The 17,358-nt window shown below is 36.8% G+C and overlaps 2 protein-coding genes across 2 annotated transcripts; both read right to left on the bottom strand.

The window, feature by feature from the left end:
• Window positions 1–530: 530 nt before the first annotated feature.
• On the bottom strand, window positions 531–2,263 carry LOC122090155 (peroxidase A2-like). Its single transcript, XM_042660004.1, has 4 exons — window positions 2,051–2,263; window positions 1,753–1,944; window positions 1,079–1,244; window positions 531–943 (listed from the first exon to the last, which is right to left on the bottom strand). The coding sequence occupies exons 1-4, from the start codon at window positions 2,261–2,263 to the stop codon at window positions 531–533; spliced, it is 984 nt and encodes a 327-aa protein (XP_042515938.1).
• Window positions 2,264–11,328: 9,065 nt separating this feature from the next.
• Window positions 11,329–12,964, bottom strand: LOC122090054 (peroxidase A2-like). The gene is made up of 4 exons (XM_042659891.1): window positions 12,752–12,964; window positions 12,448–12,639; window positions 12,051–12,216; window positions 11,329–11,779 (listed from the first exon to the last, which is right to left on the bottom strand). The coding sequence occupies exons 1-4, from the start codon at window positions 12,962–12,964 to the stop codon at window positions 11,361–11,363; spliced, it is 990 nt and encodes a 329-aa protein (XP_042515825.1). The 3' UTR covers window positions 11,329–11,360.
• Window positions 12,965–17,358: the final 4,394 nt, after the last annotated feature.

The raw sequence follows: 17,358 nt of genomic DNA, 5'->3' as shown, positions 1-17,358 counted from the left end.
CCCCCCCCCCCCTCTTTTTTCGGTAAATCATCAAAGAACGACCCTCTTTATGTGCGTGGTAAATCATCCAAGAACGACCAGTGTAAGTAAGTGCAGCCCATAGAATCATGTAGATTTATTGATTCATAGGGGGCTAAACAGAGAGCCCATCAGAGAAGGTCCAGCCCATTAATACTTAAATGTGGAGAAGTGCAGATGGTTGGTGAAAATTATAGACAGCACAACCAAAATAATTCATTCAATTTGAAAACTAGATACAAAATACATGTTATGAATAAGATAATTGGTTCTAATTAGCTTAAACTTGTTCAACATCACTGAACCAATCTTGGGTTATGGAGGGAGTTTCTCATTCACCCAAGGATGAGACTCTTAAGGGCAATGCACACAAACTTCGTACAAAATAAAGAGATGGTAGGAGATGATGGGCCTTGATTCTCTTCACCTTGGGTGAAGTGAAACATTCTCTTGGGCTTGTTATGTTAAACTAACCATGACGATTATTCATCCTAATTAAAGGTTAACTTCAATTAGTTAACCTTCTTACAATCTAGCCTAATCTGCCCATTAGTGCCTGTCAGTGGACTAATGTTTCCCATATTTATCATAGATTGAACAAAGTTTTGAAAGAAGGCACTCTGACTGCTACTGAAGGAGTTGACAATGGCGATGGTATCAGAACCAGTCGTGGAGAACAACTCTTGATCAGAGAAGAGAAGGCCTTTATTGTTTTGGAGGTTGGAGTAGTAGTTATTGTCGAAGTTGTCTGCAGTTGTGAGATCAAAATTGGTGATGGTAGTGTCGCTACCATTTTGTGGACATGTTTGTTGAAGAGTAGCCAAGTAAGATGTGTCTAGCGTTGGATCGGGGTTGCCGGTGCCATTGAAATCGTATAAGCGTGGGCTGAAAGTTCGGCATTCAGCACGCCCAAATGTATGAGCACCTAAAATGTACACAAACACACACACACAAAATGTTAGGGTTAGGGTTATATATCTTCCATGGTGTAACAAAATTTTATGTCTAAAATTTTCTAGAAACTGGAAGCTAAGAGGTTAAACGTTAAATTTTGTTTTACCTGATAGTGTGACTACATCAGTGATGTTGAGGCCTTGGGCTGTAAACTTGGAGATGATTGAGCTTACGCTTTCAAATGGAGATGGAAGAGAGGTATTGGCTAAGGCTCGGTTTGCAGTGGTGCTATCTCTTCTCCCTAATAGAACATCCCATGAAGGACCTCCTGCCTACAAATTAATTTATATATATATATATATATAAATTAATTTATGTAATAAAATAAAAATATTTCAATAACTCACTCAAATTCATGATAAGAGATGCTTGCATGCATGCTTTTGTTCGTACCATGTGTTAATTTAAGTATGACTAAGTTGTATATTTTGATTTTGAAAATTTATTTTTAAAATTAAAAGACCTAATCTAGCTAGTGTTGGGACTTGGGTAGATTTACACTTGAAAAACCTATTTGAGTTCGAATAGGTGGTATTGGTGTTGGAACTTGATAATTCCATTGTACCACCAAGGATAAAGAAAATTGTCCGAGGAAGGTCTCAGATTTCACATATACTCTTACATAGAGGGATAGATTGTTGGGGTTCCATACTGAAACAATGATCTCAAATCGAATGTGAGTAAATCAATATGAAAACTTATAACAACTTGATCACGTTCTCCTTGGGTTAACTTTTCAAAGATGAGTTATATTATAATCCCACTAGCAAATTAACATACCAAAGAAACAGAAACTTCTGCTGCTATGGCTAGGATATCTGCACAAGACACAACACCAGGGCAAGAGTTCTCTAGAGCAGTTTTAATGTTGTCAACCACGTCGTATCCTCTAGTCGAGTTTGCATTGGGAAATGCATCTTTCTCACTCTCTATGCTAGCACTATCGTCCAACAGAATCGACCCATCGCAACCCTAAACACATTATCAACAAAAACATTGTTAATTATTCAATTTAAAGGTACATGAGAAATTAATTAAGAATAAATAATTTTAAATTAGAGAAGCTTGAAGAATTTACTTGAACAAAGCAATCATGGAAATGAAGGCGAAGGAGGCTGGCACCCATTCGCGCATCAGTTTGTAAAGCCTGTTGGATTACACCATTAACGATGCTCGTCACATTTGGGCAAGTGCCTGCATAGAATGTGGCATTCAATTGAGCATTTGAACTCAATCCCATAAACCAAATTACTATAGCAAGAACTACTATAATGTTGTTTCCACTCTTCATTTTCTCTACTTCCTCACTAAACTCTCTCCCCAAAATCTAAATTGTGCTTAGTTCCTTAATTATGTTTTGACACTAATGTGCACTTATATTTATAGAGAGTGAGGGGGGGCACCTATCGAGGTGGCACCACGTCTCATTTTAATTTTAAATTTATTATTTAATGGTGAAACATCAAGTAAGACAATTGATTATGTGACTTATAAGTCATGAAGTCTATAAACATTCTAGTCTGTTCTATGTAGAAGAAGACCTTTAATTCCTAACCCGTTTGTTTAACAAAAAAATAAAAGTCCTAACCAATGTAATTGAAAAAATGTTTAATATATAAACCCCAGCCTAAACCCTAGCAGCGGTTTTCATGGATTTGCATTTTTAATATGAAATCTATAAACGACATTGTGGCACATTTGTTTCATTTGAGACAACGCAGCAATGTTGGGACCGATTAGACACCTACTTTGGTTTTTTTTTAATTGGAATCAGGGATGATCAAGTAGAAAAATAAAAAAATATAATTAAATTTACGTTTGAATTTAAGTCTTAATTTTAAAACATGATCAATCCATATTAGTCCCCACATATTAAACAATCAACATTGCCTATCACCCATGATCTACTATTTCACATTACACACTAGTTTTGCAATCCATGGACTCCATGATGGATGCGCTGTCCAAAAAGACTTTTACTATAAAATCCAATAAATAATATGAATTTACAAATTTTATAATTGAGAAAGAAGACTTGAGGCTGTAACCAAAATAAATAAATAAATAAAACAATAAAACTTGAAGAGCATAAACTGAATGCAAATTAAATGTACCACATGAAGAAAATGGAAAGGATTCATTTAGTTTAAATATGATTGGATACCTCAATCAAATGAAGGATTTTGAAGGATTTTATGTTGCCAATTTGAGAGAAGAGTTCAAAATAAACTATCTCATGGTGGGAGCGCACTGTCGCCCTTTTGTTATCTTAATGCTCAATGATTGCTGCTGTGATGATTTTCTGACCACTTGATGGTCTTATGTCATCTTAGATGACGTTTTCAATCAATGTATGGTGACGTGGGAAAATGAATAAAAAATTATCTCAAATATTGGCAAATACATAAGAGAGATTGCTCTCTTGATTTTAAAACTCGGAACGGATCGGATGTCGGCCGGATTGGATTAGTATTTGTGTGCAATTTTAAGTTTAATTTCAATACTGTTTGGATCAAGTGTGGATCAGATTTTTATGCGAGAACTATTATCATATGGCTTGATTCGAGTAGATCAATCCCCTACAAGAATGGTTGAGGTCCTCAGGACCTGATCCTGCACTCATTTGGACTTCCATATGAGTAGAAACCATTTTGTACATTCCTTGATTTTTGTCTCTGATTTTTCAGTTTACGACAAATTCCGACCTATATCATGATACAAATTTCTTGCAGGGAATTTTTTTTTTTTACTCAGAGAGATCTGATGTGTCGAAATCAGAGGCATGGTTTAAAAGATATTAATTTTCACTTTAGGCCGTTAAAATGGGTTCGTAAAATAAAAAAAAGAAGATCAGATAACCTGAAGAACACCACGTATGCAGCATGGCCGGCCATGCATGCACCAAGCACGCCTTAGACCCATGTGTGTCCCAGCCTAGATTTCCGGTGGACGGCCAGGACTGTTGTTCCCTGAACGGTCTGACTTTTTGGCCTGGTTTTAAGTCTGGATTTGAGCCAATTTTATGGGTTATTTGGCCTATAAATAAGTACAATGAATCTTCATGTATATGACGAGCATCTCTGATCCGTGGATATGACATCTATTTTTTCTCTCCTCATTTAATAGATGCCATATTCACGTATCAGGAACATTCACGTACATTCACGTATATCCCACATTTGAAAGCCCATAAAACTCTTTTTCTCAACTCTATTTCCCTCAAATGTTTGCTTGGTTAACCTAACACGTTCAAATATAAAATACACGTATAATTTGGAAGCATTGCAACCGTCCGCTCTAAAGTTGAAACTTACAAGGGAAAATTACATGATTACTCATTTCTAGGTTTTTTTTTTTTACAAAATTACCCACCAAAAGTTTCAATTAACAAAAATACTCAAAATTAGGTTTTCCTTTATAAAATTACCCATTTAAAGTTTAAGTTAACAAAAATACTTAAAATTGAGTTTGAGTTTATAAAACTATCCATTCAAAGTTTTAGTAACAAAAAAAATACATGATTATATGTGAAAAATGAAGAATCACTATTTTGGGTAGTTTTGTAAATTCAAACTTGATTTTGGGTATTTTTGTTAACTAAAACTTTTCGTGACTAATTTTGTAAATCCAAACCTAATTTTAAATATTTTTATTAATCAAAACATTTTATGGATAATTTTATAAGGAAAACCCAAAAATAAATAATCATGTAATTTTCCCAACTTACAATTGAATGTGAAAGATCTTCATACTTCATTTCAAAAGAAAAGAAAAATGTAAGGGGTACAGACACATGTTTAATGTTATTATTATTTTTTTTTAATAAAAGTTGATGCCCAGGGTCTAGATCCTAGCCTAGGCTGTTGGTTACCATCCAGATTCCAGGATAGTGCTGGGGCCGGTTAAAAGGAAAAAAAAATTGTTGGGGCCTGGTCTAGATCCTATCCTAGGTTACCAGGCCCTCGTCATGTATCAGTCAGTAAGGGTGTCAACCCCAAGTTTGATTGAGCAAGCAGCTCAATTAATAAACGTGCCCAGTTTGAGCGTGAACACGTTTGTTAACATATAGTAAACGGCTCTTAACCCGACAGTGTTCAATCAGTCCAACAATATTTATGAGTTGGACATGAAGTGATTCCTTTAAGCCCGACTTAGTCCAATCCCCTCTTATATCATTTAAAATTTTCATTTTGTCATCAGTAAAATTGAAGAGCAAAGTAAAAAGTTGAAGTGTCTTTGACAAAAGAAAATAAAATATAAGAATAAAATTAATATAATTGTGGTGGTGAATTAATAGTGGGTTTACAGAATATGCTTGAAATAGAATTGTACTTTTAATAAAATAAGCTTGTTAGCTTGAATACTTTGATTAGTACATACAAATTAAGAAGGCATATTTAAAGCTCGTTTAATGCCAATTTAGAGATAAATAAATTTGTAACCCGATTAAGAATCATAATGGCAGCTTGATTATAGTCTGAGACCGATCAACTTGGTTATAAACTGTACCATGTCTATCCTAACTAAACTCAATTAGCTAAACATGCGTTCACGATGCGACCCTAAAATTTGATCGAACTCGATTAAACCCTGTCAAGGCTGATCCATCCCGACCGATTGACACCTCTATCAGCGGACTTTAAAAGCTCAGACCATAGTAATGCTAATGGGGTTTGGCCCAGTAGGCAGAATCCTAACCCATGGACCGTCCTAACATATTTAATGCATAATACGTGTTCAAGAAGAGACGGGAAATGGAGCCGGTATATCCTTTCTCCATCTCTTTTCAAATATTTTATTATTTCCTTCGTTTAATTGATTATGTGGGACCCCCCTTCTCCATCTGCTTCCTCTTCTTCTCCATTGTCGCAGTCACGTAAGGGTGTCAATGGGTTTGGATTTGGTTATTTAGTTCGATTCTAAATGATGATAAGGTGGATCATAACCAAATCGAGAATCGACTCGATTCCATATTTAGATTTTCAAAGCAATTTAATTTGGCTTGGTTTGATTTTGGTTCCAATTCGGTTATGATATGCAGTTTTAATTCGGTTTTATACCTCGATTTTAATTCGGTTATGAAAACAGTTCCACTTTTGAATCATGACTATGATGGACCAAAGACCATAATGGGCTCAAGTTATGGATCTTATGATCATTGCTAACTCTAAAATCTTAGCTTGTAAATATGTGATGATAAATTGTAAAAAACACTTATCACATTATTTAAAAAAAAAAAAAAAAAAAAGAGCTTGCAAAAAACACTCTTGAATGATAAGTGCAATTCGATTTGATTTCGGTTCGAACCGATGATTCTAACACCTTAAACTGAAACCGAGCCAAACCAAATAGCATACTCACATATTCAAATCGAATAAATTCGATTCAATTTTGATCTGATTAATTCGACTTGATTGGTTTCGATATTCGATATTCGATATTCAATTTGAAATTGACACCTTTATTTAAGTCACATATGGCAGCGAACGGCCTCTGCTTCTCGCCCTCCCCTTAAAACCCACAAAACTTCCCACCTGCGACACCCCTTACCTCGCCCTCTCTAATTTCTCCCTTGCCTGTTTGTGGGCCCTCCCCTGAATCTATAAGAGAGCTAGCGAGCTAGCTCTGATTAAAACCAATGGTAATTATGATGAAACCAAACAAGGATTCAAGTCTGATTAAAATTGTTGCATGGTCAAGAATGGCAGTGATGCGTGCGCAGCAGGGATGATAGATAAAATAGGAAAAGAAGAGGAGATAAAATAAGAATTAGGAAATAAAAAATGAAATAGATAGATAAGTCGCTTTACTGACCAAACTTGGGGTCTCGGCTAATTGGGAGGTAGTCAACCTCTTGGCCTTATCGAGGAAGCCATGATCTCATTCTCCAAATAGAGAAAACATAGGAACCAACTATCATTCAAGTCTATCTTTCATTCAAAGTAATCCCACTTAAATAAGAATTCAAAGTAGTTACATTACGATCCCATATCAACTTATGAGGGTTGATCCTACATCAGTTTCCTATGGGAATTGATGTGGGTTGATATGGTCTTGGGTCCCCTCACCTTATAAGCCGGTTTATAGGGTTGAATTCTTTCAGGACCGTAACAGTTGTATTAGAGCAGCCAATCATCAGCCCAACCCACACATAGAAGGGATGACCTGGTGCTAGAGTGAGAGCCACTAGGAAAGAACTACCTGCCTTTAGGCAGAAACCCTGGAGGAGAGTGAGAGCTATATCTCTGACACAGAACCTTCCAATCATTTTAAAGGGTTAGTTGAGGCCCAAGTTAGGCAAAGGGTAGGTACATTTTAAGAGCTATACATTTTGATCGATTCTAACTAGATTGTAATAGGTTGAGCTCGATCCAAATCCTGCTTCTGTGTTTTAAACCCTGATGCTAATACATCGCTAAATTTATGATTAAATTTAAACCCCTACATATCAAACAATCAGGATTGTTTCACCACCCTTGAACTACTGTTTCACATTGCATGCTAGGTTTGAAGTCCATATTCCATGATGGACGTGCTGTCCAAAAAGACTTCTCCATAATATCTAATAAAGATTATGGATTTCAACTAACGAGAAATTTGCTCTCTCATCTAATTAAGAAAATAATTGAGAAGAAACATTGAGGAGCATAAACTAGATACAAATAAAATATATCATGTGAAAAAAATGGAAAGTACCACGTAAGTTAAGTATGATAGGATAGCTCAGTCAAATGAAGGATTTTAGGTTGCCAATTTGTAAATGAGAGTTTAAAATAAACACCTCATGGTGGATATTGAAGGATTTTGGGTTGCCGATTTGTATAGAAAGAGTTTAAAATAAGAAGGATTGTTGCCAATTTGTAAAGAAAGTGTTTAAAATAAACACCTCATGGTGGGAGAGCACTATCTTTGTTGTGATGCCAAGAATCTTAATGCTAATGTTAGTGGTAATGATGATTTTTTTTTTTACCAGAGAAGAGAGGACGATTGATACAATTGGTGGTCTTACATAATGATTTTTATTTTGGTAAACCTAGATGACGTTTTGATTTTTGATTTTATTTTTTTATTTTATTTCAACTCTATGCAAAAATTCAACTTCGAAGATCAATAAATTTTCATTTTCTTACGATTCAATATCATCACCTTTTTAGCATAATTGGAAAACTGGCTTTTGGCTTAGGTGACTCATTCAAGTTGAATAAACAAGATAAGAAACTTAGTTAGGAGTCATGAAGACTCATCCAAGTTTAAGAAATAAGCAGATCATTTCAAAGTTAATTTGAGTGTTTACTGATTTAGTGTTTTGGCTCAAGTCTTGTGAAATCCATTAATTCTATTTTTGTTTTTTTTAGGGTAGATATTATTTATACACCATAAGTTTGATTTACAATTAGAAAAAAGACTGTAGACTTTTTGTTTATCGTCTTTAATCTAGCTAAGTCCATTTTTGTTCTCATTGTGAAGCAACTATAACCTTCTCTCTTTATTTTATTATTTATTTTTTTGTTCTAGTAAATCGAAGTTATTGACTGAGACACAATGCTTTACTAATTTATCCATTCACTTAAAGACAAGGGCCTCCCTAACCATGGTATGGGCTACACGGTTAGCCTCCCTAAGAACGAAGTCCAAAATATAGGAAGAGAATTTTCTTGATAAATCATAATATCTTGGATATAGGATCAACGACAATGGGAATGCTAGAAGCAACCATATACTCAGTCCCTCCTAAGTTGGAGAAAAAGAAGAAAGAAATTAAAACCATAAGATTAAAAAAAAAAAAAAAATGATTCACCTTGACCGAGTTTGACTCACCAGGTTTTGAAAAAGGTAAATTGAGTTGAAAAACCTTATTTTCCATCTATGCTTTTTAGAAGTAATTAATACATTTATGTTAGAAGTTTGATGATAAAATATTCTTGACCATCCTAAACACAAGTTTGATCTCTTTCCACAAAGCATGAAGCTTAAGAAGAGATCTTATCTCAATGAGTTCACAAAGGGAGGCCATCACTTTAATAAGGATAAGCTATCAAAACTGATCACTTCCCCACGTGAGGGCCAATGGGAGATGAGAGCGCATAAGGAGGCAGCTATAGAATTGTCATTTTCCATTTCATGAGGGTGAATTAATCATTTCAACTCTTATGCATTTGAGCGCAGAGCCACATCCCTTGGAAACATTTTCTCTTGATTTAATTAATACAAAACAGTTATATTTTACACACTTGGCACCTACTTGTTCCTATTAATTTCCTAAATCATCAAATCTATTGTTCACTATTTGGAGGCTTAGCCTATTTTTCAACTCCCCCTCTCTGGTTTAAGGATGTGAATTTGAAACCGAAACTTTTTCTCAAAATCGAATTGTGCCGTTTACACCGAAGCCATAAAACCGTTTGGTAAATGGTTCAATTCTGGTTTCAAGTTTAAGACCGCTTAGCTAAACGGGTTAGTTCGATTTTAACCGTTTAACCTGTCAGTTTCAAATTGTATTGACACCGTGAAAACCGAACCATTTACACCGTCAAAGAATTGACCAGCTTAACCCGTATAATGGTTTGATAGAATAAGGGGTTAATTGATGTGTTTTCAATGCCTTATTCTCCTTTGACTTTAGAACACTAACATAAGTTGTGTTCATTATCAGTTTTGTTTGTATTTCACCTTCTCCATGTAATATTTTCTATTGCGTAGTTGTTTGGTTGTTTTAACAAAACTAGATGAGTTTTATTTAGGGAAGAATTAAGGACCATAGAGGTTGTCCAACACTCTATTCAATAATTTACTCCTATTATGTATTTAACTTGTTTGTTTAATGCCTCATTTAATTTGATACAAGATTAAAACGTTTATCAACAAAAACAAATTTCAGTAAGCATGCAAATAAAATAGAAAACCGATTGCTAACCGTATGGATTAAACCGCGATCAAAACTGTTTAAAACTGTGAGATCGACACTGTTTTAAAAACCGTCTACTAAATGGTTCCAATTTCAAAAAGTGCAACCGTTTAATAAATGGTTCGATTTTGATTTTAACCAAATAAATGTGAATCAAACCAAACCATACCATATACACCAAAACCAAACCAATGAACATCCGTACTTTGGTTTGCTTTGTGCGAAAGTAAAGTCTTTTGGCAGTTCTTGAAAAAAAAAATAATAATAATAATAATAATAATAGGGCCGGGTCTCGACTCTCGACTCTAGCTTTGGATGTAGGATCCCAGCCGTCTCAGTGGACTTCAAAGCTCAGACCACAGTAAGGCTCTAAGGGGCCGGGGTCTGGCCTAGTATGCCTCGAAGGAAATTAAGAAGTAGATTTTCCCAAAGGTTAAGTTTTGTATTCCCAAAGTAGTATTCTGATTGATTGAATTTTCTAATCCAATAAGGAATTCTTTTATCTATCAATCCATAGATAATTATAGAAGATTCCATCCCAAGAGCGGCCTGTATTTGTAAGCCTAGCCCTTAAGACTATATGCATATTTATTGATCCAGAGAGCTCAAAGCAGGACATGCCAGCCCATTATTGACACTTAGATGTGGAGAATTGGAGATGGAAAACTGGACAAGTGAAAATTGAAGGCGGCAAAATCAAATTACTTTATTCAATTCAAAAACCAAATCCGTACAGATACAAAATAGTTGGAGGTTTAAATCCAACACCTTAACACCTTAAGGCATTAGGTGGAGAAAACTCCCCAATTATACAAAGATACCAATAACTAAAACTTACCAAGGGATTATACCTTTATAACTCTAAACATCTCAATTGTTCTTGTTAAGTTTGTCTCGAATTCTTGACCCGTTTTGAAGATTGACCCGATCCGACATATTTTGGTGGCGACCCGAATGGGAATTTTTCTGAGATCTGTGATGGAAGCAGAGGGCTTGGGCCGATAGGCCCAAGCCCGGAGCCCATCACTGATCTCGTATCTCGTATGGGGGTGCGGGGGCGTAGCCCCCGCGGTATGGTTCGACCGGATCGACCGTGACCCGATGGGTCGAACCGTTATTTGGAGTATATATATATGATGTACTGTTGCTTGTTGAGAGTCATTGTATTCTAGGGTTTTCACGAAGCTAGGGTTTCAGGGCGAGTTCTTCCTCGCCGCTGTTAGGGTGTAATCCTTCTTCTTCTGCATAGTGAATCATCTTCTTCTTCGCCCGAGGACGTAGCACACCACCCTGGTGTGTGAACCTCGTTAAATCTCTGTGTCGTACGGATCTATTATCTTTCTTTATTCGTGTTTCTTGGTGTTTGATCTAACAGTTCTTATTATGATTTATAAGTTCTTATTCACTTAAAAAGGTTCAATATCACTGAACTGAAGTTGAGGGTACTGTTGTTGGCTAACCATGACCAGTATAAAATTAGAAGTTAACTTCCGTTAACCTTCTTACAATCTGTTCTAATCTCTCCACTGCTCCCTGTCAATGGGCTAATGTTTCCCATATTTATCATAGACTGAGCAAAGTTTGAAAAGAAGGTACTCTGACTACTACTAAAGGAGTTGACAATGGAGATGGTGGAAGCTCCAGATGTGGAGAACAACTCTTGATCAGATTGGAGAAGTCCATTGTTGTTTTGGAGGTTAGAGTAGTAGTTATTGTCAAAGGTGTCGGCAGTTGTGAGATCAAGATTCGTTACAATAGACCCATTACCATTTTGAGGACATGTTTGTTGAAGTGTAGCCAAGTAAGTTGAGTTTAACGTTGGATCAGGGCTGCCTGTGCCGCTGAAATTGTACAGGCGATTGCTGAAAGTCCGGCATTGAGCACGTCCAAATGTATGAGCACCTAAAAAACATGTAAACAAATGGCGTTATGGTAGGGTTAGGGTTTCCTTCCACACTGTAACAAGATTTTATGTCTACAATTGTCTCGAAATGATGAAACCAATCCAAAAGCCTGAGTTTCAAGGTGAAGAGACCATTTCTAAGATTATAAGCCCAATAGCTACAGATCACCTGACCTATATATGGGACTTAAGCCTTTCATTCCTGGCCGTGAGTTACATTCATTACATCGCAAAACAGGAAGTTAAGGTTTAAAATTAAATTTCTTTTACCAGATAGTGCAACTAGATCAGTGGTGCTGAGGCCAACGTTTGTAAACTTGGTCGTGATATTGCTTAAGGTTTCGAATGGAGATGGAATAGAGGTATTGGCTCCGGCTTGGCTTGCAGTGGTGCTGTCCCTTCTCCCTAATAGAACACTCCATGTAGGACCTCCTGCCTTTAAACATATAGTGGAAATTAATTTGTGTGTGAAAATAAAAATATTTGCATCAATCATTCAAATTCATATATGCATGCATGCTTTTGTTTTGCATCACGTGTTCATTTAAGTATGAAAGATTCTCATGGAGAAGGAATAGTGAAAAAAAGGTCAGATCTCCTTTAGTGAGGACGATCATCAAGTAATACAAGAAAATTAGTTTGTTGGTAGAGAGATTAACAAACATACCAAAGAAACAGAAGCTTCTGCTGCTATGGCAAGGATATCAGCACAAGACACAACCCCAGGGCAAGAATTCTCTAGAGCTGTCTTAATGTTGTCAACTACATCAAACCCTCTAGCTGAGTTTGTGTTGGGAGCTGCATCTTTCTCACTCTGTATGCTTGCGCTGTTATCCGACAAAATTGACCCATCACAACCCTGAAAAAAACAATATGGTTAATTAATCTTCAAGTTAAAGTTAACCAAGAAATTAAGAAGGATTAAAAACTTATAAAAGGAGGTCAATGAAGAAGCTTAAATTAAAGCTCACTTGAACAAAGCAATCATGGAAATGAAGGCGAACGAGGCTGGCACCTATTCGAGCATCGGATTGTAAAGCAGTCTGGATAACCCCACTAACGATGCTCGACACATTAGGGCAGGTGCTTGCATAGAATGTTGAGTTCAATTGAGCATTTGAACCCAATCCCATCAACCAGATTCCTAGTACAAGAGCTGCTATAATCTTATTTCCACCCTCCATTTCTTCTGTTTGAACCACCGAAAGCTTCTTCTTCCTTACTTCCTTTAAACTTTGCTTTTTTCACTCTAACCTGGACTCCTACTTATAGATACACTTCCCTGTCACGACTCACGACAAGTTTTAACTTCCCATTTTTTAATTTCAGGATCACTCATTAGTCAACGTGAGGCAGCTGATTATGGGAGTAAGTATTGAAGTTTCTAACCAGTCTAATCTATACTATATTATGGGAGTAAGTATTGAAGTTTCGCATTTACCCCCCCCCCCCCCAAAAAAAAAAAGAGTTGAAGTTTCTACCCAGTATAATCTATACTACATTGAAGACAGACCTTTAATTTCTAATCCATTCAGTTGTAACCATTGTAAAGCATATAAACCCTAGCAGGAGCTTTATTTGGACGTGCACCACGTTATGGAATCTATGGACTACGCATCAAGTTGTGCTATATGGAATCTAATACGGGATTACAATTTTGTGGACAAATAGATTTCAAGGTCTCAGTTCTCTTTCTTTCTTTATTTATTTCTTTTTTATTTATTTATTTATTTATTAATTATCAATTTCAGTCAGTCCATTTGTTGGTCCAATTTGATTTCTACCAGTATCATAGAACCCCAATCAAAATCAAACTGATAAGGATTCAATTCGATCTGGACTGAACCGGCCAATCTCAATCGATCCGATCAATTTGCGATGGAAATTGATACCCCTAGTTTATGACACACTTTAAGTATGACGCCCATGGATTCTATGGTTGATGCATGCAAACTCTAATTAACAAGTATAATTAATTTCTACGCAGGCAGGGTTTGTCAGTATACAATACGTCCAAGTCAGTAAGAGAGCCAAAGGGATAGAGACTTTTCTCATTCCCTCCTCGTAGCTGGTATTTAGTATTTGTTCTTTTCACCTAATAAAACAAATCCAATTTTTTGTTCTTGAGAAGAAAACTTGAGAAGCTTAAGATATATAGAGAAGTAGATTGAAAGGAACCATAATCCAAAGCCAAGAATGATTGGACAAGGACCAACCACTGCAAGTTATTTTCAGCCCTCCACCCCGCAATCAGAGGAAGGGGACAATTTGTCAAGAAGGGCTCAAAAGCAACACCTCAACACCTCTGGGCAGTGAGAGAGTACACTGTGTCTTATATTGATACTGAGTATCTTAATGACAATGACAGTGATATGGTAATGATGATTAGGTATAGATACAGCGTCACATAGATGATTAGACTTAATTTTTTGATAAATAAATTTCTATTCATGAAAGTAAGCAAATCACGTTGTTGTTGAATTATAAATTCCGTTAATTAGGGAATGTATACATGTCAAATTGGCATGCTCCAAATAGACATGGCCTTCCTAGTTGAAGAGTGAACTACAGAGTTAATTTCTTGCTCTTCTTAGGAATAAAGTGAAAACTACATTTCAGTATATACGTGGAAATAGGAATGATGTCTTCAGCCATCGGCTGAACAGGTAAAAGAATTACAATGCTCCGCAATAATAAGCCCCCCAAAAAACTCATTTGGACCATGGTATCATTAAAATATTTCCTCATAGTTAGGTATGGTAATAGGGTGGCGGGTTAAATGAAGACCCACCTCCCTCGTTCCTCGCCCTTAATGGGATGAGTTTGGTATGACCAAGATAAGGTTTGGGGCTAAATAGGGTTTTAAAGAACATAAGGAAGCCTGCACCACCTTGTTCCATCTCTAATGAGATGGGTTTAGTATGGTCGAGATAGGGTTTGTGGAAGATTAGGGTTTAAAGAAGATAAAGAGCCTTGCTTACCCTTTTGCCTTCCCTAATCATGTAAAAAGAAAATCAAATATGTTTGATATATCTAGTGATCTTTCTTAGTTTCTTTTTCTCTTTCTACTTCTTCTTTTGTTCTTCTTTTATGTTCGTGTTTTGCATGTTCTTTTTTCGAAAACCTTTGATGTCGATCTCAGTCAAGAATTAGGATCTCACAATCACTAGCCAATATAGTTTTCTCTTACATTTACAATAGTAGCTAGTCAGTAATAATTTCTCCTCTATGCATGCATCCCATGCAACGCGGTACAATAATTATATGATTGATAATTCAAAACTCAAATTCTTTTTTACAAAGGAAGAGATTCACGAAAGGAGAAAGTTATATTGGCAAGCACACACAATTAGCGTCCCATCCAACCACAATAAAATGATGAAAGTGGAGAAACTCCGCGTCCTTCTAGAAATGATCATGAGTTTTACCGCTTTTTGGCTCTTTGCATGGAATTTAAGAGAGAGCTTAGCTGGCTGGCTTTTATTAGGAAACCAACGTTGATTATTGGTAATGAATCCATGCAAAGGGATTCAAGTAGGGAAGAATATTCTAAGACGACCGATCTCGGAACTTTAGTGGTGATCAAATCGTTGCATGGTCAAGAATGGCGGATCATATATGATGCCAGAGTGTAGGGCCAAACCAACTTTCACTTATTGAAAGACTTAACATTGAAAAGTCACCCAAGTTTTGACAATCGTCTTATCTTTGGATCTAGATCGTTTTCAGCGCGCAATCCGGACGCGCATTCAAAGTGTTTCTCAACTTTAGATGCGCATTGAACGAACTGACACACTGGAGGGGATCTCGTTTCCTTATCTTTTGTCTGTATGTCTGTTCGACAATCAAGAAAACATGATGCTGGAGTGAAGGGCCACACTTCACTTCAAAAGTTTCGCATTCAAAATTTGACAAGTTCAAATAATGATCTACAGAGAAAGAAGGGGGTGGGGTTATGCTTTTGAATCAATTATACATACTGATGTAGTAAAAATTGACTGGATGTTTCCCTGCAGTTTCTGGTGTTTAAGTCGATCTGCACAGAAGAGAGGATAGGGGAGAGTCCGGTTGATCCGACAGTGAACTCTCCAATGTCTAAGTCAGATCCTTCCACAACAGATGGTCAAGAAAGCTTTTTCAGTAAAAGAAGTGATCGATTTCCTATGATGGAGGCTTACATTGGCATTTATAGGCTGCTGATGGAGAGAGAAAGAGGGGCATTTGTGGAGAGTCCTGTTTAGGCGTAGAGTCCTTGAGGGGAGTGGCTCTGTGATTCTAGGAATATTCTGGGTTCCAGGGCATGTTCTGGGAATATTCCCCGTTGATCTCGTAGGTGCAAGTCGTGAGAGGGGTAGACGCCTCTGATGACGTGTAGTGGACAGAGTCCTACCCCCGTGATTAGGGATCACGTCCGTTGAATGTAGGAGTGGATATGTTCATGTTTCTGGGTACCTTATTTGGCTGTGCCGAGCCGAGGTGATAGGTTGGCACGAGGACAGGCCGATGTGGTTGCTCGGCACGAGGAGAGGCTGAGGTGGCGGGTTAATCTTCTGTTCAGGTTTGCATACACACTTCAGCGATGCTGAGGAAGGGGACATATTTTACCTCATCACATACTAAATCGATTGAAAAATTGATCAATCATGCCATTCTATATGAAGTACTCTCTAATGGTTTATAGTTGTTTTAAATCATGTAAATTACTTTAAATTGTTTTTATTTCTTAAGTCGTGATTTGAGCCTAGGTGTTGTGGTTTAAACCAAGTTTTACGGGTTTTAACTCGAATTCACAAAAAAATTGAAACCTATAAAAATCATTTATCCAAAACCGTTTATTAATTGGATCATGTCTATGGAAAGAGGTCTTTAAGTTCAACTCTTCTCCATCAGATTAGATTTGTGCTGCTTTAATTGAATGTTTCTCAGTGATTTTCCTTGTGGAGTAATGCTTACGAAAGCCCCAAAACCTTTTGACCTTTAAACTTGTATCTGTGTAGCATTATTTGGCCCATCCCATAATTCAATGGACTTTTAGACGTAGCGGCCCAATTAAGTGGCCCAGGAGGCTAGGACCCACTGGATTATGGTAGTTCAGCCCCGAATTGGAGTCTATTTAGAATGCAGTGGATGGTAAGCACAGACCGAGCGAATTTTCCCTTGGGCTATTGCTAGTAAGAAGTAATAAAAAAACTTGTAGGGGTAAAATTAAAAGATAAAAGCCCCAACGGCAGCACAATTAGCAAGCGACCATGCCTCAGGAAGCGTAGGTCATAAATTTGATTCTTCTCCACCCCTTGCTTGCCCCACCTACACAAATTTCTATGAATTGTGTGGGCCTTGAATTTTCCTAATCCATGTGAGTTGACGGTCTTACGTAAAGCCTAGGGTTTACCCAGTCTACGTGAAGAATAATGGAGTGTGAGTTGCTCACTTCCTCGTTAGAATAAATAAATAAACCAGATGGTCATACCTGTGGTCTTTCTTTCTTTCCTCCTCGATCTCCTCTTCTTTTGTGCTCATTTTTGTGATATTATTATTATTATTATTATTATTATTATTGGTGAAAGAGGGGGGGGGG

Source organism: Macadamia integrifolia, chromosome 9 (genome assembly GCF_013358625.1).
Source record: "Macadamia integrifolia cultivar HAES 741 chromosome 9, SCU_Mint_v3, whole genome shotgun sequence".
NCBI classification, from domain to species: domain Eukaryota; kingdom Viridiplantae; phylum Streptophyta; class Magnoliopsida; order Proteales; family Proteaceae; genus Macadamia; species Macadamia integrifolia.
The sequence above is the reverse complement of the archived record's forward strand: the minus strand, read 5'-3'. Positions and strand labels throughout refer to the sequence as shown.